Source organism: Girardinichthys multiradiatus, chromosome Y, assembly GCF_021462225.1.
Source record: "Girardinichthys multiradiatus isolate DD_20200921_A chromosome Y, DD_fGirMul_XY1, whole genome shotgun sequence".
NCBI lineage: Eukaryota > Metazoa > Chordata > Actinopteri > Cyprinodontiformes > Goodeidae > Girardinichthys > Girardinichthys multiradiatus.
Window position 1 is genome coordinate 41,070,589 of NC_061818.1, and position 23,183 is coordinate 41,093,771.

General features: G+C 44.2%; 1 protein-coding gene across 1 annotated transcript; it reads left to right on the forward strand.

Annotated features, from left to right (window-relative positions):
- The first annotated feature begins 1,253 nt into the window (after positions 1 to 1,253).
- Positions 1,254 to 9,331, forward strand: LOC124863708 (NFATC2-interacting protein-like). Its single transcript, XM_047358149.1, has 9 exons — positions 1,254 to 1,364; positions 3,109 to 3,207; positions 3,298 to 3,358; positions 3,441 to 3,573; positions 3,643 to 3,723; positions 3,796 to 4,009; positions 4,662 to 4,806; positions 8,773 to 8,870; positions 8,957 to 9,331. Exons 1-9 carry the CDS (start codon positions 1,353 to 1,355, stop codon positions 9,116 to 9,118), a joined length of 1,005 nt encoding a protein of 334 aa, XP_047214105.1. The 5' UTR covers positions 1,254 to 1,352; the 3' UTR covers positions 9,119 to 9,331.
- Positions 9,332 to 23,183: the final 13,852 nt, after the last annotated feature.

The window sequence follows — 23,183 nt, forward strand, 5'->3', positions numbered from 1 at the left end:
TGAGGATGAAGTAATCATCTTCAGGAGTATGTCAAAGATTTTATTTTTAATAGAATCAATTTTATTTAAGAATAATCCCATAAAGTCATGACTGCTAAGAGCTAAGGGAATGGATGGTTCAACAGAGCTATGACTCTGTGTAAGTTTAGCAACTGTACTAAAGAGAAACCTAGGATTATTCTTGTTCTCTTCTATTAATGATGAGAAATAAGATGTTCTAACTTGGTGAAGTGTCTTTTTATACAACAGTAGGTTATTTTTCCAGATTAAGTAGGAATCCTCTAGGTGTGTAGAGCGCCATTTTCTCTCCAATTTTCTAACATTGTGCTTTAAAGTACCACAGACACTGTCAGAAGTGTAGTTCCTGGGCTGAGGAGAAACGGAACCAGGCTGTTGAAATCAAGGTCCCCGAGTCTGGAGGAAGACTGGAGAAGAACAGAATCCACGTTGCTGGAAGTCCAGTGTGATGTTTCCACAATCAGTGATGATCATCTTCTGGTCCACTGGGTTTTCTCAAGTCCACAGTCACTGTGGCCATCTACCAGGACATTTTGGAGAACTCCATACTTAGGAGTTATCCAAAGGAGGACAGCAGGCAAGGAGGATAATACCCTCCTTGCCTGCTGATGGTGGTCAGAGGGCCCGGTGGCTCTGATTGTATGGCAGCCTCACTCCTGTCGGTGTGCCCCAGGGTAGCTGGCTCTCAGCCAGCAGCCATGGTGACACTCCAACCCTTCTCCTCTCTCTGTTGAAGAAGCCCAAGCACATCATCTGCACCCCCAGCCTTGGTGTCTATGAAGCAGAGAGCAGGCAGCAGGTTCTTGTCCAGCAGGTAAGAAGGTCTTAATGGAATGAGTCATTCAGATCCCAGTGGGATTCCGTCTCAGCAGACATAGATCTCTCTCTGGTGGATCAAAGATGACTTGTTGGTGTCGGTCTTGGAAGGTTCCCCAGATGGAGATAACGGATCAGGGTCTCTGTCAGAGTCCCACAGATGCAGCTCTTCTCTGAAGACTTCTAGAAAATTAGGTTTCAGTAGGATGAGAAGATTTCAGCAGTCCTACCAGAACGTCTGGACTGACCTCGAGAGTAAAGAAAATGCTGCATGGACTTCCCGAACACCTCAGCAGGTGGAAGCCAGCATCGTCAAACTCAAAAGAAGTCCCTAAAATATTTCACTGCGTCTAATAAAGTTACTGAAATAAAGTTACTTCTCGATAGCATTTTAATCTAGATAGATGAGCCTGTGTAGTCAGTCCCTGAAAGCAACACTCACCCGGGGAAGTCCCTGAAGTAGTCATAATCCTCGACAGTCCGTGAAGGCAGCACCGGCACGCAGAGGAGAAGCAAACATGGCGGACGCGGTGAGTGACATACGTCCTGCTACCTTTATCGCTTTTAAACCCTTTACAGATAAACCTAGTCCTTCTCAGGAGGCGCTGTCGAGATTAAATGAGACCCTCTAGAAGTTAGAGGATATAACTGGAGGCGGGAAGCTTTAGAAATGAGAGAAAACTGCTTAAATGGTGAAAATCTGAACGTTAGCGGCGCTAAAATGAGTCAGGGCTCTTCAAAATAAAAGTCAGTCTGTGGTTAACAGCTCAGTCAGCAGTAAAATCTGCTGCATTTATTTCATTTCTAACCAGCTGGTGTTTTTTGTCACTTTCTATCACGTTAAGATCATTTCAGACACATTTGATTTCTTAACGGTAAAAAGTTTGATCCATAGAAAGACTTACTTTGGATCCATGATCATTGAAGCAACTTCTAAAATAAAAGTGTTGTTGTTTAAACTCAGCTAAATGTAACCTGGTTGTTACTGTCAGGGTTTAAATAGAAATAAAAGTCACCATCCACCAATCAGAGCCCATCATGGTTCCTGATTAGCCGTCACGGTGTTGCTTTCTAAGCCAATTAGAAGCTGTTGTTGATCGAAAACCCACTGGAGATTTAACCAGAATTATCTCAAACAAAGAGCAACGATGAAACTAAGTACACCCCATTTCTCCTGTCCACTTATCTCTCAAACGTTGCCTCAGGTTCCTGCACAGCTCTCTGCAGGTCCAAGAACAGCATTCAGAACCAGATTGAACATTGGTTCTTTCAGCAGATCTGCTGATGTGTTTGGGATCATTCTTCTGTTGGTGACCCAGATTGGACCAAGCTTCAGCTGCTGGACTCCCCTTTAACTCAGAACCACTTTGGTCTACAAAGGAGTTCATGGTCCACTCAAAGACTGCAAGGTCCTGTAGCTCCAAAAAGCCCATATAATCACCCCTCCACCACCGTGCTTGGCAGCTGGATATTGAGAACTGTCCTGAATGTTTTCCACTTGGGATGGAGTTCAGGTAGTTTGGAGATGACCTTTTAATCCTTTCCAGATAGATAGAGTTGCTTCCTTAGGGTCTTCTCTTTAAAACGCAGCAGAATCAGGATAAAGCTGGATTTAACCACGGATAAAATTAGAACAAAAACCTGGAGAAACCTCAATAAAAGCTGGAGAGAAAAAGAATGGAATGTGGCCAAAAGCGAATAAAAATAGAATAAAAGCAGAATCAAATTCAATTACAATGAAACTGAGACAAAAAGGGGATATAATCTGGTTAAAAGCAGGAGGATATAAGGATAATGGGAGGAAACCTGATTAAAATGAAGTTGAAACCAAGATAATCTGGGAAAATCTCCATGAAATCAAAGCTAAACCAAGAGAAACAAGAATAAACCTCAAACTTAAAATACAATAAAATCAGGATGAAAGGATGAAAAAAAACCAAAACCTGTAAAATGTAACCTGAGTTAAATCAGTTTAACCAATAGAATTTCAGAATAAAATGTAAAAAAAATAAGAGCAAAAGGGTGAAAGCAGGAGATCAACACACACCGATCTGCTCCTGAGCAGCAAACTAGCAAAACTCCTGCAGTCCTGGAGGTTCTCACTCTGATGAGGACCAGCAGCTCCCAGCTGATACGGTCTAGTTAATCTCAGTGGAAGCTGCAGGTTGGATGCTGGAATTTGTTCTGGGTTGTTGAATCCTGCAGAGGATCTGAACTCTGACCTCCTCTGATTGGTGCTTCACCCCTCAGTGCAGCTCATGTCTCTGTTCTCAGGTGTCCAGCAGTGACCTTCAGGCTATGAAACCTCCATCCAAACGTAGACGCATCCTCAACCCTTCGGCGATCGTCCCCGTCCCCGTCTACTCCAGCAGGGTAGAGAAGATTCCTGCTCTGCCCTGTTTCTGACCTCTGAGAGCTTCTCCTGACAGATTCCTGCAGCTCTCATGATGTTTGTTTGTCCAGGTGAGCAGCAGCCTGCAGCTGAAGCCCACAGCAGCAATGTTCACTGAGAAGAACCGCTCAGGTAAGATCTGAGGAGCTGCAGTGATGCTGAGCAGCAGGTGCTCCATCTCTCTTAGCTGCGTGTTGTTTCCATCTCCAACCAGATGATGGTGCAGATGACAGCATGTGGGAGGAGTTTTCCTCACGAAAACCCCTGGTGCCGTTCGTTGAGCTCAGTGACTCTGAGGATGAATCAGAACCTCACCAGCACCAGTCAGGACCTTCAAAGAAACAAGTGTAAGTTGGAGAAGCATCTGGTTCCTCACATTCAGACACAGCATCTCAAAACTTCTCTGTTTGTTCCAGAGAAAACCCTCGCTGTCCTTCTCCTCCTCCACCTGTGAGTCCGGTCCAGAAACAGTCCAACAAGGCCAAACAGAAGATCAAGTAAGCCCAGTTCAAAGTGTCTGTGTCCTCTCTTGTCCCTGTCTGACCTCCACCCCCACCTGTCTCCCCCAGTGAGCTCAACAGGAAGCTCCGAGCCGTCAGCTCCACCCTGTCCCCGATGCCTCGGAACCGGAGGACCAGACAGTGCCGGACCCAGGCGTCACACCCAGATGATGACGATGATGATGTCATCTTCGTGAGCCCAATGTACAGCTCCGACTCGCTTCGTGAGATTCCCCTGAAGATCCGCTGCCGAACAGACGTTCACAAAGTTCTGGTTCTGCCGGTACGTTTGATCCCGTCTCCTCCAGTGAGATGTTTTCCTGCTGTTTTTCTTTTTCCGCTTTTTCAGACTCCATCTTCCCTGGTCCTGATGGGAACCAAGCGAGCGGGGAAGTTGTGGAACGAAGCTTTTCCATCCATGTATTCAGATTTTATTCCCGCCTCAGAATGGATCTCAGCAGGATTGAGGTCGGTGGTTTGGGAAGACCATTCCTGAAGCTTAATGTTAGCCTGCTTTATGCTCCAGAACCAGTTGGGATCTGTGTTTGGGATCATCATTCTCCTGGAACACCCCAATGGGTCCGAGTTTTAAGCATGGCGCTGATTGGACGTGAGGTCGAAGAATGTGGGAGTAGACCTGGTTCTTCATTGTTCTATCCAGTGCTCTGCACCAGCACCACTGAGAGCCCATCAGCCCCGCAGCATGAAGCTTCTGTCTGGATCAGCACCCCTCAGTCCTCAGTGATGTTAAACTGGCTTCAGAGTGAACTGAGGCACTAGTGTTCCCGCAGTTTCCAGTTGATGGCAGGTTGGAGCCATGGTGGTTCCCGGGTTGGTCCTGATCGTCCCACCCAGTGTCTTTTCATCTGTGGAGGACAGTTTGGGTCAGATGGTTGAAGCTTTGAGTGGCTCAGTTTGTTCCTGTTCTGTTTCAGTCAACTCGGCTCAGTGACGTTGTGAGTCAGCTGTCCATCATCCTGAAGGTCCCGCCCCCTCGCCTCCTCCTGCTGAAGGAGGAGCTGGAGCTTCCCACAGACTCCTCGGTTGGCCAGCTGGGCCTCAGCATCGCAGACATTATAGGTGAGTCACATGACCTCTGTAGGTTGTTGCTGGTTTCCTGTGTGGAACCAGTCTGAGGGTAGAAAGACCAAAGCTGCTGAAGCTTGGAGGGAGTTTTGATGTTAGAAGTGATGTTTGGTGTCTCTGAATTCTGCTGGTCCTGCTGTGGATACACACTGAGCTCTTGAAGATGATCATCCTGCAGGGATTTGGGTCTGATTCCCAGTTTCTGAGCTACATCTCCATATACTCCATGATTCCATACGCACAGAAACCAGCCGGACGCCTTCCTCCACCCAGACGTTCAGATCAATGATGACCTGACCCTGGAAATGCAGCTCCGTGGATGACCTCTGTAGTGACACCTAGAGGTTCTGCTGCAAAGCTGCTGATGTGAAAACAAGCTTAGTTCATTTATCTACGGGTTTGCAGTTCTGATTACAGGCAAGAACAAGGTTAACAACACTTATTTATTATATTCATCAGTAATTATGGGAGGAGGAGGAGACAGCCTCATTAGCTGGTTTTGGTTCTCAGAAGTGTGACCCGTCTTTAGGGTCCGAACTGTGTTCTGCCCGTATCTATTCAGCTGTTGACCCCACCAGGATGCCTAACTCCAGGAGGGGCCTAACAGGCCCGTCAGAACCAGCCATTCACAGATGTCTGATTTTAAACTTTAAACATAAGAATTCTGTATTTTCCCGCATCTCATTGAAGAACGTCTCCAACTCACTTCCCATTCAGTTCCTCCTCTTCCTGTGAGAAGACCTGATGGTGCAGCCAGGAGAATCACATGGGTTTGTTTACATGTGTTTCATATGTAAATGGAGGCGTGTCGAGGGAGGGTCTAGTAATCCCACATGTTGGCTCAGTTCCTCATTGATTAGGATGTAGGAAGGAAATACTCCTGGATCCAACAGTTCCCTTCATCTGGATCATCTGACAGCTTTTAGTAGCAAATCCACACAAGTATTCGTATACGAGGACCCTGGTTCCTCCAAACCTGTCCATCATCCGTCCATCTACGCCCCCTTCAAGGTGAAGAAAGCCTGGTTTCACTGATAAATTCCTCCTTTAACTTGAAGTCAGAAAGAAAACTTTACCACTATTAGCTGAATGTCAGCTTAAATGTTTTGTTTCAGACTCTTCCTGCAGGTTCCAGTAGGACATCTCCATGGTCTAGATGTCTTCTAGTGTATTAAGTTAATGTGGAGCTCTGCAGAGCTCTTCCTCCATGTGATGAAGTTCTGACGTAAGAATAGATCTCAGAGTTTCTTTCAGAGTGATGCATCTGTACATATAAGCAGTCTTTATCTCACATTAAAGCTCCTGTTAAACAGCTGCTGCGTTTAAATGAGTTGATGCTGGAAATGTTTCCAGAACACAAACTGGACCCAGCTGGAGCTGTTGGTCTGAACTGGTCCTTGAACCAGTCTCTGAACTGGTCCTTGTTCCAGTCTGAACTGGTCCTTGAACCAGTCTCTGAACTGGTCCTTGAACCAGTCTCTGAACTGGTCCTTGTTCCAGTCTGAACTGGTCCTTGAACCAGTCTCTGAACTGGTCCTTGTTCCAGTCTGAACTGGTCCTTGAACCAGTCTCTGAACTGGTCCTTGAACCAGTCTCTAAAGTGGTCTTTGAACCAGTCTCTAAAGTGGTCTTTGAACCAGTCTCTGAACTGGTCCTTGAACCAGTCTCTAAAGTGGTCTTTGAACCAGTCTCTAAAGTGGTCTTTGAACCAGTCTCTGAACTGGTCCTTGAACCAGTCTCTGAAGTGGTCTTTGAACCAGTCTCTGAAGTGGTCTTTGAACCAGTCTCTGAAGTGGTCTTTGAACCAGTCTCTGAACTGGTCCTTGTTCCAGTCTGAATTGGTCCTTGAACCAGTCTCTGAACTGGTCCTTGAACCAGTCTCTAAAGTGGTCTTTGAACCAGTCTCTGAACTGGTCCTTGAACCAGTCTCTGAAGTGGTCTTTGAACCAGTCTCTGAAGTGGTCTTTGAACCAGTCTCTAAAGTGGTCTTTGAACCAGTCTCTGAACTGGTCCTTGAACCAGTCTCTGAAGTGGTCTTTGAACCAGTCTCTGAAGTGGTCTTTGAACCAGTCTCTGAACTGGTCTTTGAACCAGTCTCTAAAGTGGTCTTTGAACCAGTCTCTGAACTGGTCCTTGAACCAGTCTCTGAAGTGGTCTTTGAACCAGTCTGAACTGGTCCTTGTTCCGGTCTGAACTGGTCTTTGAACCAGTCTCTAAAGTGGTCTTTGAACCAGTCTCTGAAGTGGTCTTTGAACCAGTCTCTAAAGTGGTCTTTGAACCAGTCTCTGAACTGGTCCTTGAACCAGTCTCTGAAGTGGTCTTTGAACCAGTCTGAACTGGTCCTTGTTCCGGTCTGAACTGGTCTTTGAACCAGTCTCTGAACTGGTCTTTGAACCAGTGTCTGAACTGGTCCTTGAACCAGTGTCTGAACTGGTCCTTGAACCAGTCTCTGAACTGGTCCTTGAACCAGTCTCTGAACTGGTCCGTGAACCAGTCTCTGAACTGGTCCGTGAACCAGTGTCTGAACTGGTCCGTGAACCAGTCTCTGAACTGGTCCTTGAACCAGTGTCTGAACTGGTTCTTGAACCAGTGTCTGAACTGGTCCTTGAACCAGTCTCTGAACTGGTCCTTGAACCAGTCTCTGAACTGGTCCTTGAACCAGTGTCTGAACTGGTCCTTGAACCAGTGTCTGAACTGGTCCTTGAACCAGTGTCTGAACTGGTCCTTGAGCCAGTGTCTGAACTGGTCCTTGAGCCAGTGTCTGAACTGGTCCTTGAACCAGTCTCTGAACTGGTCCTTGAACCAGTGTCTGAACTGGTCCTTGAACCAGTCTCTGAACTGGTCCTTGAACCAGTCTCTGAACTGGTCCTTGAACCAGTCTCTGAACTGGTCCTTGAACCAGTGTCTGAACTGGTCCTTGAACCAGTGTCTGAACTGGTCTTTGAACCAGTCTCTGAACTGGTCCTTGAACCAGTCTCTGAAGTGGTCTTTGAACCAGTCTTTGAACTGGTCCTTGAACCAGTGTCTGAACTGGTCCTTGAACCAGTCTCTGAACTGGTCCTTGAACCAGTGTCTGAACTGGTCCTTGAACCAGTCTCTGAACTGGTCCTTGAACCAGTCTCTGAACTGGTCTTTGAACCAGTGTCTGAACTGGTCCTTGAACCAGTGTCTGAACTGGTCCTTGAACCAGTGTCTGAACTGGTCCTTGAACCAGTGTCTGAACTGGTCCTTGAACCAGTGTCTGAACTGGTCCTTGAACCAGTCTCTGAACTGGTCCTTGGACCAGTCTCTGAACTGGTCTTTGAACCAGTGTCTGAACTGGTCTTTGAACCAGTGTCTGAACTGGTCCTTGAACCAGTCTCTGAACTGGTCTTTGAACCAGTCTGAACTGGTCCTTGTTCCGGTCTGAACTGTTCCTTGAACCAGTCTCTGAAGTGGTCTTTGAACCAGTCTGAACTGGTCCTTGTTCCGGTCTGAACTGGTCCTTGAACCAGTCTCTAAAGTGGTCTTTGAACCAGTCTGAACTGGTCTTTGAACCAGTCTGAACTGGTCTTTGAACCAGTCTGAACTGGTCCTTGTTCCGGTCTGAACTGGTCCTTGAACCAGTCTCTGAACTGGTCCTTGAACCAGTGTCTGAACTGGTCCTTGAACCAGTCTCTGAAGTGGTCTTTGAACCAGTCTGAACTGGTCCTTGTTCCGGTCTGAACTGGTCCTTGAACCAGTCTCTAAAGTGGTCTTTGAACCAGTCTGAACTGGTCCTTGTTCCGGTCTGAACTGGTCCTTGAACCAGTCTCTGAACTGGTCCTTGAACCAGTCTCTGAACTGGTCCTTGAACCAGTCTCTAAAGTGGTCTTTGAACCAGTCTCTGAACTGGTCTTTGAACCGGTCTGAACTGGTCCTCGATCTGGTCTGACTTGCTGTATCGGGCTCACCTGAACCCTCTGTGTGCCTCCTGAGCAGAATGCATCGTGACACCAGCAGAAGATCCCAGCAGCAGCATCACTGTGAAGCTGCAGAGCAAAGACAGAGACTCCTGCCAGGAGTTCTCCATCCACAGGGTTTGTAGCTCTTCATCCTCTCTCCTTCTTCTTCATCATCTTGTGCTTTAGCATCATAACAGAGTAATGCCTCCACTCTTCAACAGGAGGTGCCGCTGAGCTCCATCTTCTCCCAGTACCTGTCAAAACTACCTGCCAGGGCTCACAGGAAGGTCCGATTCCATTTTGACGGCTCCAAGGTGACGGGCTGCCAGACGCCGGCTCAGCTGGACCTGGAGGACGGAGACATCATTGAAGTTTGGACCTAAGAGCAAAAGCAGTGTCCCTGAGTTGGTTCTTCTGAACAGTTCTAGTACAGTTTTTCTGTAAGCAGGGTTCTGACTCTGAAGCTGCTTTTTCTTTGTTTGTAGTGATAATAAATGTAGTTATTGGGCCGGAGAAGACGGGTTCCGGTCTTTCTTCACATGTTTGGCCACAAAATAATTAGTTTGTGTTTGTGAATAAAGATTATTGACATTAAATGAACTGAATCTGTGGAAACTTTAGGAACAGAAACCAACGAGTAATTTCACCCAAGTCCTTACACCTCAACCTAATTGGTCAGCGACTGACTAAACTGGCCAATCAGAACAGAGATCATCCAGGGACTAACGGGTCATCTATAAATTTAACTGCCATCCTCTGTTTGATTTGATCTGACCCAGAACCGGTCAGTCAGGCAATCTGACCAGAACCACCTTATCTACCAACAACATCCCTCAGTTAAAGGAAACTTTCCAAGACCAGAACATCCACTCAGCCCTTGGTTGTAGCTCCTCTGGGTTCCTAACAGTTTAGCTTCTTTGAGGACTTCACTGGTGGAAAAGCAACCTTCATCAATCAGGGTCCAACATGTTCTGACCCAGCAGCTCTGCCGGTTTGTCACGCCCCAGGTCTCTCTGTAGGTTTCCAGCAGGACGGAGATCCAGACAGGTTGCTGCTCACATCATGCTTTGTTTCCTTAAGAGAAGTTGGAATGCTCTTCATTCAGAGGAAAGATGCATCTTCATCACCAGCAGCAGAAATACAGGGGTTGGAGAATGAAACTGAAACACCTGGTTTTAGACCACAATCATTTATTAGTATGGTGTAGGGCCTCCTTTTCAGAATCAGAAAAGCTTTATTGCCAAGTACGTTTTTGGACATACAAGGAATTTGTTTTGGCGTAGTCGGTGCAATACAATACAAATGAAACAGTATAAACATATCTACAATATAATATAAATATATGTGCACAGTTTTAAGTGAGTGAGAGTAAATGTAGAGCAGTATAAGATGCAAGAGCAATACAACAGTGCAGGTGATCATTGTGTAAGTAAAGCAGGAGTCCAAGCTGAGCGTTAATGTAACTCATAGAGTTACAGGTTACAGGTGTCCTGTCAGCAAAAAAAGGAGAGTGTCAGGGTGGTTTCTGGGCTTTGTTAACCAGGCTGGTGGCAGATGGGAAAAAACTGTTCTTGTGGCGTGAGGTTTTGGTCCGGATGGACCGCAGCCTCCTGCCAGAGGGGAGAGTCTCAAAGAGTCTGTGACCGGGGTGGGAGGGATCAGCCAGAATCTTCCCTGCCCGCTTCAGGGTCCTGGAGGTGTACAGTTCCTGGAGCGACAGTAGACTGCAGCCAATCACCTTCTCAGCAGACCGAATGACACGCTGCAGCCTGCCCTTATCCTTGGCTGTAGCAGCGGCGTACCAGATGGTGATGGAGGAGGTGAGGATGGACTCAATGATGGCTGTGTAGAAGTGCACCATCATAGTCTTTGGCAGGTTGAATTTCTTCAGCTGCCGCAGGAAGAACATCCTCTGCTGGGCTTTCTTGATGAGGGAGCTGATGTTTGGCTCCCACTTGAGATCCTGGGAGATGATGGTTCCCAGGAAGCGGAAAGATTCCACAGTGTCAATTGTGGAGTCACAGAGGGTGATGGGGGCAGGTGGGGCTGGGTTCTGCCTGAAGTTCACAACCATCTCCACTGTCTTTAGAGCGTTGAGCTCAAGGCTGTTCTGGTTGCACCAGTCCAACAGATGGTCCACCTCCCATCTGTACGCAGACTCGTCACCATCAGAGATGAGTCCGATCAGGGTGGTGTCGTCCGCAAACTTCAGAAGCTGGACAGACTGGTGACTGGAGGTGCAGCTGTTGGTGTACAGGGAGAAGAGCAGAGGAGAGAGAACACAGCCTTGGGGCTTTTGCAGCCAATACAGCATCAATTCGTCTTGGGAATGACATATACAAGTCCTGCACAGTGGTCAGAGGGATTTTAAGCCATTCTTCTTGCAGGATAGTGGCCAGGTCACTACGTGATACTGGTGGAGGAAAACGTTTCCTGACTCGCTCCTCCAAAACACCCCAAAGTGGCTCAATAATATTTAGATCTGGTGACTGTGCAGGCCATGGGAGATGTTCAACTTCACTTTCATGTTCATCAAACCAATCTTTCACCAGTCTTGCTGTGTGTATTGGTGCATTGTCATCCTGATACACGGCACCGCCTTCAGGATACAATGTTTAAACCATTGGATGCACATGGTCCTCAAGAATGGTTCGGTAGTCCTTGGCAGTGACGCGTCCATCTAGCGCAAGTATTGGGCCAAGGGAATGCCATGATATGGTAGCCCAAACCATCACTGATCCACCCCCATGCTTCACTCTGGGCATGCAACAGTCTGGGTGGTACACTTCTTTGGGGCTTCTCCACACCGTAACTCTCCTGGATGTGGGGAAAACAGTAAAGGTGGACTCATCAGAGAACAATACATGTTTCACATTGTCCACAGCCCAAGATTTGCACTCCTTGCACCATTGAAACCGACGTTTGGCATTGGCATGAGTGACCAAAGGTTTGGCTATAGCAGCCCAGCCGTGTATATTGACCCTGTGGAGCTCCTGACGGACAGTTCTGGTGGAAACAGGAGAGTTGAGGTGCACATTTAATTCTGCCGTGATTTGGGCAGCCGTGGTTTTATGTTTTTTGGATACAATCCAGGTTAGCACCTGAACATCTCTTTCAGACAGCTTCCTCTTGCGTCCACAGTTAATCCTGTTGGATGTGGTTCATCCTTCTTGGTGGTATGCTGACATTACCCTGGATACCGTGGCTCTTGATACATCACAAAGACTTGCTGTCTTGGTCACAGATGCGCCAGCAAGACGTGCACCAACAATTTGTCCTCTTTTGAACTCTGGTATGTCACCCATAATGTTGTGTGCATTTCAATATTTTGACCAAAACTGTGCTCTTACCCTGCTAATTGAACCTTCACACTCTGCTCTTACTGGTGCAATGTGCAATCAATGAAGACTGGCTACCAGGCTGGTCCAATTTATTCATGAAACCTCCCACACTAAAATGACAGGTGTTTCAGTTTTATTGTCCAACCTCTGTATGTTCTTACAATGAAACAGAAACATCAAAACCTCTCATTTCATGTTCCAAACATCCAGTGTTTGTACCTCTCCTAAAACCACATTGATACTGTGATAAATGTATTGGTACCATTAAGGCTTCTTTCCAGCGCTGTGGTCATTTCAAACTTTATTGTAAAGTTCCAGTAAGACGTGTTAAAAGGGAGTTTTTCCTCTCCACTGTCGCTACATGCATGCTCAGTATGAGGGATTGCTGCAAAGTCAACGCCAGCAACTGAACTGAACAATATTTTGTCTCAAGGCGCTTCACAAAATCCATTTAATCCAATCATCTAGATTTCAAGTCATTAATTAATGAATCCTAACTATCAAACAATCAGATTCAGTTATTTATTAAATTTGGATAAAAAGTTTTTCTATCTAAGGAAACCCAGCAGATTGCATCCAGTCAGTGACTTGCAGCATTCACTCCTCCTGGATGAGTGACTGCGAGTATTGTGAATTGGAGCTATATAAATAAAACTGAATTGAATTTTACTCACAGCTCTACCTATTACATCCGAAGCTATATTTGATGCCGCCGTTTTCAGATGGGGTTTTGCAATAGCAAATCATTTTTTTAATCGGGGGGGATACAAAGCGAAATTATTTAGAAAATAATGATCTGATTCCACGTCCGCACATGACCGGGGCCCCATAAAACCTGAGCAGATTATTGCCTGTTTGGCTTACATACTAATGTACAAAGCGATTAGGATCACATCTTTGCACTTAATGGGCCATTGCTTGGATCTGAAGGATGATACTGGTTGAAAGTGGAGTTTTACACTTGTTCTTCTATGTACAAAGTTCACAGAGTCTGTCTTAATCTGGCTGCTAATAGTTTGAAAATAACTTTTTGACAGGTTTGTAGTGAATAGTTTTATATCTTTGCCCAACAACGTTACCAAATCTCCCTTTGATGTTCACGACAGCCAGCAAAGATGAGAAACGTTTTCCGACTGTTTGATAATGAATGATGTCTGTAAAGATGAACAGATTATATAATCCTGTTAGGAGATCACAGGGGTAGGCGGAGGTTTGCTTGGACACGAGCCACCATTCATCAACTTTCACATCGAGTATGTAGGCCAGAGGTGAAGGCCTTCAAGGTGTATATTTCATATTGTTCTTCGCCAACAAAATGAAGACACTTGGTTATGTTGTTGAATGACATATCACAGCTCGAGTCACATTGCCATAGGGTTGGGAAAATGTGATCCCCAAGCTCTTTAGGTTGTTCATAATATCCTCCTCGACTGAATTTTACACGGACAGGTAATTCATCTTCCTCATACTCAATGGTACTCTTCATATTGTCATAAGTCGATTGTTGTTTAGAGTGATAACCGCCTTAAATGCGTTTTAAGTCATCCTCCTGATGCTCACTGGTATTCTTCACATCGTAATAAGCCGAGTGTAATGTTATAACAAGTGTATTGAATTTCACATAAACCAACCACCTACTCTATGCTACGTTCAATGGCCCTGGCCAGTTCGGTTGTGAAATTAGAAGTTGGGTTCTTTTTAAACACTTCTTTGCTAGCGTTCGAGGGAAGGGTGACGTTAAAACCATCATTCTCTACCTTGCGGTCCATGATGCTGTTTCAACTGTAAGCTTTAGCGCCGACCTCGTTCAAACTTCATCAAACCTGATCCAACTGTTGAATTTCTCGGACCAGTTTTTCCAGCGTACAAAAACCTGTTTGACACCCTTGACTGTGCGTCGGTTTGATATTTTTCGACTTGATACATCTTGTCGTTAAATAGTTTTGCTTTTTGAAGTTTCTCTGCGTAAAAAGAACCCTGGATAGGTTCTCTGTCCAAATCTTTGAGTTTGTGTACAGGAGGAGATCAGGGTATCGGCTCATACATGATAAACACTTCATCCGTAAAACTGTTCGGATTTTTTTGTCAAACGCACCACGTACCTTGGATATTATGACAAGATCCCCTTGTTTAAACGTTGTCACTGAGTCCCTGCAACATCTGTTGGAGGTAACATCGTACAGATTCTGCAACACTGGAAAGGCATTTTCTGAGGTCACTTCCATAGGGCTCATTAAAATGCTGAAGTGGTAGCTGGGGTTGTAGCTTCTTGCTAGGTTTTGCAGGACATCAATGTCCAGTAAGACATCAGGTCTCTAGATGACACACACCTGCTCTTTCACTGGTTTTAACTTGGATTTCTGAAGTGCTCAGCTGAACTCTGATTTTGTAAAAGGTACATTTATTTAGTAAATTATTGATGTTGTGACGCTGGTGGGTCAGATCCACCATGAGCTTTACTTGTCTGGGGTTTGAGTCCCAGTTTGCTGCACATCCTCCAGTTCTCTCTCCAGCCTCTTTCCTGTTAAATTCCTGGTCAATAAAGGTCACTAGTGCCTAAAAGGTATTTCCATCCTCCTCTAATATCTCTCTATTCTCTGACATTTATTTCTTCTCCTTTTCCCTCTACAGTAGTATTATCTGGACTACCATTTTTCATCTTTTACTGCAGTAATTGTAGCATCACTTGGATAAACATCTGCTCTTTTAATCCCATTCATTCTTCCTAAGATGATCCATACTTTGTTCATCTCTGTTTCTCTTCCTACTGATGATAAAGTAGACATTTTTCACACGTTGTGCTTGTAGCTCCACAGCTGTTATCATATGACATTCCATCAACAAAGATGATTTTTATTGTCCATTAACACTTTAATTACTTATCCATTTTGATCCTTATTAAGATAAGATAAGATTTTATTTGTCATGTTTCTAGAGAATAACAAAATTGCTGTGCTACCCTCAGTAATAAAATAAAAGCTTATATATGTTGCTGAATCTCAATTTGTCCTTAAGGTGCAGCAAATGGGTGTGAGTGTGTCTGCAGGGGAGTAGAGGAGATGGAAGGTGGACAGATGGATTTAACAGCTCTTGAGAAAAAGCTGTTCCCTAGTCGAGTGGTCGTAGTCTTTATACATCTGTATCGTTTCCCAGAATGCAATGGTACAAACAATTTGTATCTTGGGTGGGTGGGATCAACAGCAATACAACTGGCCTTCCTTTGCAGTCTGCCAGTGTAAATTGAGTCCAGGTTTGGTAACTGACCCCCCACAATCCACTGGGCAGTTTTCATCACCCAGGCCAAGTCATTTCTATCCTGGACTGTGCAGTGGCTGTACCACACGGTCATACTGAGGCAGAGGATGCTCTCAATCCCAGCTATATAGAAATTTTGGAGCAACTGAGCACGAAGTCCAATCCTTTTCAGTTTCCTGAAGAAGAAGAGTCTTTGTTGGGCCTTCCTCGTCAGAAAGAGGTGTTCAGTGACCAGGTCAGAGGTGATGTGGATACCCAGGAAGTTGATATTGTCCACATGCTCCACTATCTCCTGTCAAAATAAAGTGAGATCTTTCCATGTAATCCATGCAATATTTAGTAACTGCTCACAGTTAACTCCATAAAAACTACAATAAATATCCTTATGTGTAATCCATGCAATAATTATTAAAGCACACAGTTGAAGCAGTGAGGAGTAAAACAATCATTTGTAAAGCATGAATAAAAAGAATGAAGTGATGGTTTTGTAATTGTGTTTTAAAGTGAATGCTGAAAGCTGAAGAATGAAATGTGTAATACTGTGTAAAGTTTAAAACTGAGCAGATTAGGGAAAGAACTGGAGGATGACTAGGAGTGACGAGAGCCAGCTGCATGCTGACAGCGATGGGAGGATGTGACTACAGACCAGCGTGGCTATTTTTAGCATCTCCAAGGCTGAGAAACAGAATCAGTAGGTCTCAGTGACCATGACTAAAGTATTGAGCAATAATCAAGAAGCTGAGCTGAATAGGTTGCACAATAACTAAGAAGCCTAATAAGAGCCTGACCGGTGAAAGGCATCAAGCGCTATAAAAACAATGATGAGAGCAGAAACGGGGTTGTTTCCTCGCAGAAGACCAGCGAACAAGATCTGATGGAGAAAATAAGCTTAGATGGAAAAGGAACAGAGACACAGCCCAGCTGATCGACTGCATTAAAATAGAGGATCAACCCATAAGCCCAGAAAGGACTGTGCCTCAAAATTAGGAATCTGATTTCATCTAAAGCCTTTTTATCCAGACAACAGAAGTGAACTTGATCAGTGAACAGCTGATTGCTGTAAGTTTCAGGCTTCTGGAAGTCCTGAATCAACCTCATTTATACCTCCGGGTTTCCTTCAACTCTTCAGCCTCTAGAAACTACTGTCTTCAGAGACATATGACAACAAAGATCCTGTTTAACCATCAAAGCCTGGAGCATCAGTACCTGACACTTAAAGGAAGAAAACTGAAGATTCCCTTCAAGAAACCACTCGTTGTTACCAGAAGAAACATCTCCATCAGGTGGATGGATGAGCCTCCGTCTTCAAAGCCTCTCCAAACTCACTAGTTTCAGCATCAGAGAAAGACAGGTTGAGTTGATTGATTTGTTTCTATTATTGAAATGATTTTGTGTTGCTGAATTGAAGCTGTTACTGACCCCTGCTAAATCGTTACTAATTAAAGAAAGCAGATAAAATTCTAGTTAAATCGTGGACATTCAATTATTTGAGTCACCGTATTGTTGGTTTTTCATTGGTGGTAAAAAGTCTTGTTGCCTGGTTCTAAGATATTTTAGGAGGTTTTTATAGGTTGCCTTAGTCAAGTTTGTTAAAACAGCGCCATTGGGGCTCATGCTGAGCTACTAAAATTAACCTAGCCCATATACCAAGAACCAGTTGTAAAATTAGGGAATGAGCAGCTGTGAACAAAAGTGACTGTTGAAGGTGTGGATGACTGCGAGAGGCTACTCAGTCGTCCAGACCTCCAGTTGAAGAAGGGCGAGACTTTTGGATGAAGGCTGTCAGAGGCTAGGCGAGTCATTTCCTGACACCAGCTTAAACAGAACTTTCAGTAAACCTGCTTAGTAAGATCTTTCAGGTTTAGGGAAGTCCGGACCCGTTAAATGGAGAGCTGGATTGAACAATCCCTTTAGACATGGGGAAGTAGGAGGGAGGGGTTAGCTCATCGGGCAACAAAACTCCCCTTGAATGGTAACAGGTGCGTGCACTGTCTTCTTGGACCTCCTATAATCCACTATGACTTCCTTGGTCTTACTGGTGTTGAGCACCAGGTTGTTCAATGAACACCTCCGGGACAGGTCCTCTCTGTAGAAGGTCTCATCATTGTTCTTTATCAGACCCACTATGGTGGTATCATCAGCAAACTTTAGGACCCTGTTAGAGGAGTGGATGGCTGTGCAGTCGAGGGTGAACAGTGTGAAGAGAGCTGGACTAAGCACACAACCCAGAGTGGATGATGTTCGGTTCCCTATTCTCAACACCTGAGGTCGGTTGGTGAGAAAGTCCCAGATCCAAAGACACATTGATGATGAAAGTCCCAGGTCATGTAGCTTCACTATCAGCTTCTCCTGGATGATGGTATTAAATGCTGAACTGAAGTCGACAAATAACATCCTAAGTGTCAGGATGCTTGTTGGAATAATTGTATATAGTTTTTATCTTATATTTTCTCCTATTTATTAACTTGACTATTTGATTTTATAACCTTTCATGATGTTTGTGTGAGTAAAGATGTGATGAGTTTGTCTGCAGGCAAAGATCATAAATGGAGCTGAGAAAGAAGCAGTCGCAGTTGAGGAGGTCATAAAGATGAAGGCTGATTGCGCTGAACAGAAGACACTGATCCTAAGATGGAGGAGACAGTGGAAGTGTGTTGTTAAAAGATAATGGTGTTTATAACTTGTTTACGATGCAGCTGTTTTTCCCATCCTTTAGAGAGCAACATTCTTTATAATTAGGGACCCCCGAAAGATAATAAAAAGAGAGGGTCGGACAGATGGTTTTCAGAGCGGGAGGAGATTTGTAACTGAAAGCACATCTCTGTCTGTTCTCCTCGCTGCGAGTAAATAAACTAATTCTTTGTCTTTTTCTTCTTTTTGTGATGTTATAAGTATTTTAGGTTGTTTAAACCTGACAATGCTGCAGCTGTGTCAGGGCTGTATGTAGTGCAATGGAGACAGCATCCTCTGTGGACCGGTTCCTCCTATAGGTAAACTGATGCTTGTCGAGGCCAGCAGGAAGGCTATCCTTGATGTGCTTCAGAATGATCCTCTCAAAGCATTTCATTATGACTAGTGTTAGTGCGACTGGGCGGTAATCATTCAAACCAGTCACAGCAGATCTCTTTGGTAAAGGCACAATGATGGAGGACTTAAGGCAGACAGGGACAGATTGAAAATGTCTAAAAAGACCCCTGCCAGCTGATCAACACATGACCTCAGAGTCCTTCCTGACACCTTGTCCTGTCCTGCGGCTTTGTTGAGGTTAATTTTCTTCAGAGAATAAGTCACCTGGTTGAGCTGTAGAATTAGAGGCTGATATTGTTCCTCTAGTTTAACAGGTGCATTATTTTCTCTGCTGCTAGGGATGTCTAGAAAAAAAACAGTTCAATGTTTTAGGAGGAGAGGGATCATCACTGATCTGCTGCCTGCTGCTCTTGTAGTCTGCCATAGTCTTGAGTCCTCTCCACATGTTCTGTGGGTCATTGGTGTTGTAAATATGAATCTGAGAATATTATTTAATATTAATATTTTACAAAATAATATTCCGGTCTGTTAAGGATTGTCCTGTGAATACCAGCCCCATTACGGCGATGGTATTAGAACAGAATAGAAAGGTGTGAGACGAGCTCTAACATTATTGAACAGCATAAACTCTGTACATATATGGAATAAATTCACACAATTTCTTAAAATACAAGAATTTATGAACAAAAATAAGTCAACTCAAAGTCAAACATATTTCAATCAATAAACTCTTTACTTTGCTAAAACAATCCAACTAAACTACCAAGCAGAATTAAAGAATAATGACAACTAATGGACTATGTACAATATAAACAAGTTGATTAAAGATGATTAGAAATTATGACCAAAAGAGTGATGCAACATTACCATGCAATGTTTATGTTTGAGAACCAAGGATTATCTTGAAGAATCTGGAAATGAAGTTAAGTTAGTCTTGGAACCAACTTAGAAAATAATCAGCAACCTTTAGACAACCATTCACAATGTAAGATCAGATAAAATATTATTTTAATAAAATAATGTTTTAAATAATGATCTGCTGAATAAAACCAACCTCCTGGATGACTAATTCTCAACGGTGTCTAATTAACTGCCTTCATTTATTAAAATAATATTTGAAGAAATATTTTGAGTATTTTGGAAAAGAGCCAAATCTTTCTGGAGAAATGGGTTTAATGGTGTTTACTTAGTTATCAACTTTAGTAAATGATGTTCAGGGATTATTATTCACTAGCTTGAAAACTAACAACCTTTCTGTTGACTAGCCTTGATGCTAGCACACGTGTTCTTACCGGCTGGCCGTTGGGCTAACAAAGAAGCTAGCTAAAGTGCTAAGCTAGAGATAGCTTAGCGCCAGAATCAACACATACCTTTAAAATACCAGGTTAATAAAAGGGTTAAAATGCATAAGCGCTGACGGCGCGTTATGAGCAATGTTCTGGTTAAAACCACCCTTTAAATAAAGTTTATCTTAGCTTTAAAACATACAAAGAACCCGAACCGGCCTCGGTGCTACAGGTAGCCTGCTAGCACCAAGATAGCCGAGTTCCACAAAACAAACTTCATAACATGAAAACGTTTAGATCATTTCATCCTAAACCAATCTGTTAATCTGCCCAAAACCCAACCTCTGAAGCTGTTGAGGGAATGTCGTCCCAAGGCGAAGTTTGAAGAAGATATCCGTCGTGAACAAAGAGTTAGCTTCCCGCTAACTTCCTCAGTTTCTCCCGATCAGAAGGTGACCAGCTGTTCGTTACCGTAAACACGGTTGCGGCCGTCGTCTTTCCTCCAGACTCGGCTTGTCGAAACAGCTTCTCTCGGAACACCGTTTGCTTCTGCGGGGCCTCGAAGAGAAAATGTAAGCAACTCTTACACCTTAATTTCTCCGTTCATGAATGAAAATACCGGATATACAGACAGTATTTCATTCTACTTAACTTTTGCATATGATCGGTCCTTGGATCCAGTTGAATTTATGTCCTTTTGCCAGCAAAAGACATTCAGCGCGCTGTGTTCCCTCCTGACCCGATGGTCATCGGTGTGGAAGAGAAAGACTTGTGGAAAGGTGGGGCTTTTATTTGGGTATTGGCGCCACAGGAAGTCCGCAGTTACCCCATTTCCTGGCTGTGCTGGAAGAAGGTTAATGCACTTTATTTTGAAAGGTTCCAGGAAAGTATGTACCGGAGTTTTAGTGTTGAACACCCATGGCTGTGTGGTCCCAACATTGGTATTGAACTGTACCTCAATGCGTCTCCTGTACTTCTGCTTTGCCAGTTGTATTCCTTTTTTCAGCTCTCTTCGGGCATTACTGTAAGCCAGCCTGTCAGATGACCTGTAGGCAGCATCACGGGCTCTGAGCAGCGTCAGTACAGCTGATGTGTAGCCCTCGAGATCTGATCTCTCTTTGAAAACCTCCCATTGAGTGATCTCGAAGCAGTCCCAGAGCGATGAGGTGGCCTCCTCAGTCCAGACCTGAACAGTTTTGATGATGGGCTTTGATCTGCAGGTCAGGGGTCTGACAGGGATGAGTTGAGCAGTGATGTGGTCAGACAGGCCCAGATGTGGACCAGCAGCAGCCTCGAATGCCCCTTTGATGTTACAATAGACCTGATCCAGGATATTTTTATCTCTTGTTGGAAAATTTATGAATTTGTGCAATTTGGGGAGAACAGTCTTGAGTTCTGCATGATTAAAATCTCCACCCACTATCACAACTGTCCTAGGGTGAGCGTTCATCTGTCTGCTTATCAGGCAGTAGAGCTCCTCCAGAGCCATCTTAGTATTAGCTTTTGGTGGATATAGACAGCAACGATCAGAATGGAGCAGAACTCTACCAGCTTGAACGATCTGCACTTTACCACCAAATATTCCAGGTCAGGTGAGCAAAATGTTCCAATGGTTTTAGTGGCTATGCACCAGGAGTTGTGTACATACAAGGCCAGACATCCACCTTTACTCTTGGCTGATGCTGCAGTTCTGTCTGCCCGGAACAAAATGCGCTCCTCAAGCTCCATAGCAGCATCAGGGATGTTGTTATCCAGCCATGTTTCAGTGACAATCATAGCACAGCCGTTTATCCTTCGGGAGGCGATTCGTACACAAATCCCATCTAGTTTGTTGACGAGAGACCTGACGTTAGCGATGAAAAGGTTGGGCAGAGCCGGTCTGTGTGGTTTTGCTCGTAACCTAGCGTGTATGCCGCTCCGTTTGCCCCATTTTTGTTTGGGTTATCTTTTCTGTCTCTTGGGCCACAGAGGTGTAACAGTAAAAACCTCCTCTAACCGTCGTAGCTCTGGTGGGATAAAATCCCGCTTTAGAAATACAAATTGGGAAGTCTGATCCTTAATTTTCAGTAGTTCTTCCCTGCTGCACTGTTTTAGTGCTTCAGCTGTCTGACCAGATAACAAAAAACAGACCAAAAACATTAAAAACATAAAAAAATAAGAAAATAACGGAGAGCTTTGAGCCGCTGCGTGTTTACCTGCCGCCATCATGAGCCGCATTAAGACACTTTTCCATGTAAATGACGAAAGTTCATATAGAAGCCTTTTAAAGTTGACCTTCCTTTTCCAAACTTCTACAACTATATATTCAAACTGGTTCCTTCTCCTAAAAGCCTGAGCTGACTCCCTCCTTTAAACCGCTATAATCTTAGCCGTCATCAGTCCAGTCCAGTCAGGAACCAGTTCCAGGAAACCACTAGCTCGCCTCCACACCGCCAACCCTACTTCCTCCTGCCTGCCATGTCCTTCTTCCACCCAGCCTCCCAGGCTCCTCAGCCAGCCTGAACTTTTTCTTTTTAATTGAAGGAGGTTCATTTAGCATTATTAAGGCATATCAGTAATGACATATACAACATCTCTCCATAGGGCACATTTAAGCATAAATGAAAGCAGATCCAACAACACAAAAATAAAATAAAATACAGGGAACAAATCAAATACAAAAGTAATGATGTTATGACCTGTGCAAGTCCATTAGGGGTGAATGTCGCATATTCTTCATATGCTACCAGAAGGTGATTTTCCAGAAGAGACTTTTGAAGACATAAATTGGCTTTATTTTCCTTCATTTGGAAGTTTTCTATAATTTTGCTAGGATAATCAGGTTGTTTACAATCTAGTCAGACTTTCTGTTTTCCAAATTAATACCAAATATAATATGATTTCTTGTGAAGGGAGTGATCTGGAGTCTTGTTGATAACCAGTCCAGCATGTCCTCCAAAAAGTCCCAGAGTAGGCCTTCATATTGTGGAAAAACACATGATCGGTCCTTTCCATGTCCGTTTCACAGACAGCAGTTATGATCAATGCCAAAAACTCGTTGGATGGATAAAATTACTCAGAACTTAGAAATGGATTGCTTTTATTTTATGTCTTACAGGTAAGAAATATATTTGGTTCTAATGTTTGATTTAGAAAAAAGTTGCTTGATAGTTTGTGTTTGATTGTAATTCGGGTACGTTGAAGAAGCTTATCTAGAAAATGACTGATGTAAAATGTAGTTAAATCAGTTTTATTTGAGGGAGAATCGGAGTGTTAACCTTTTCACAGCATCGGGAAGCTTTAATTACCTCATTAAATGACGCTTGTCTGCAGACAATATTATATTTTAAGCAAAGGTCGAGGCTAGCCAGTCAGTGGCCATGGTCAATAAGCAGGAGTGTAATAAAGCACATATTTTTCAGCCAGACAGGAGCCAGTCTACCTTAATCGATCCCGTCATGTGACTCGCTGATCAAGTCATGTGACTCGCTGATCAAGTCATGTGAGCCTCAGAGCGGAAGTTGGCTCAGCTGGATGATGGCGGCGGTGAAGAAGTGTCA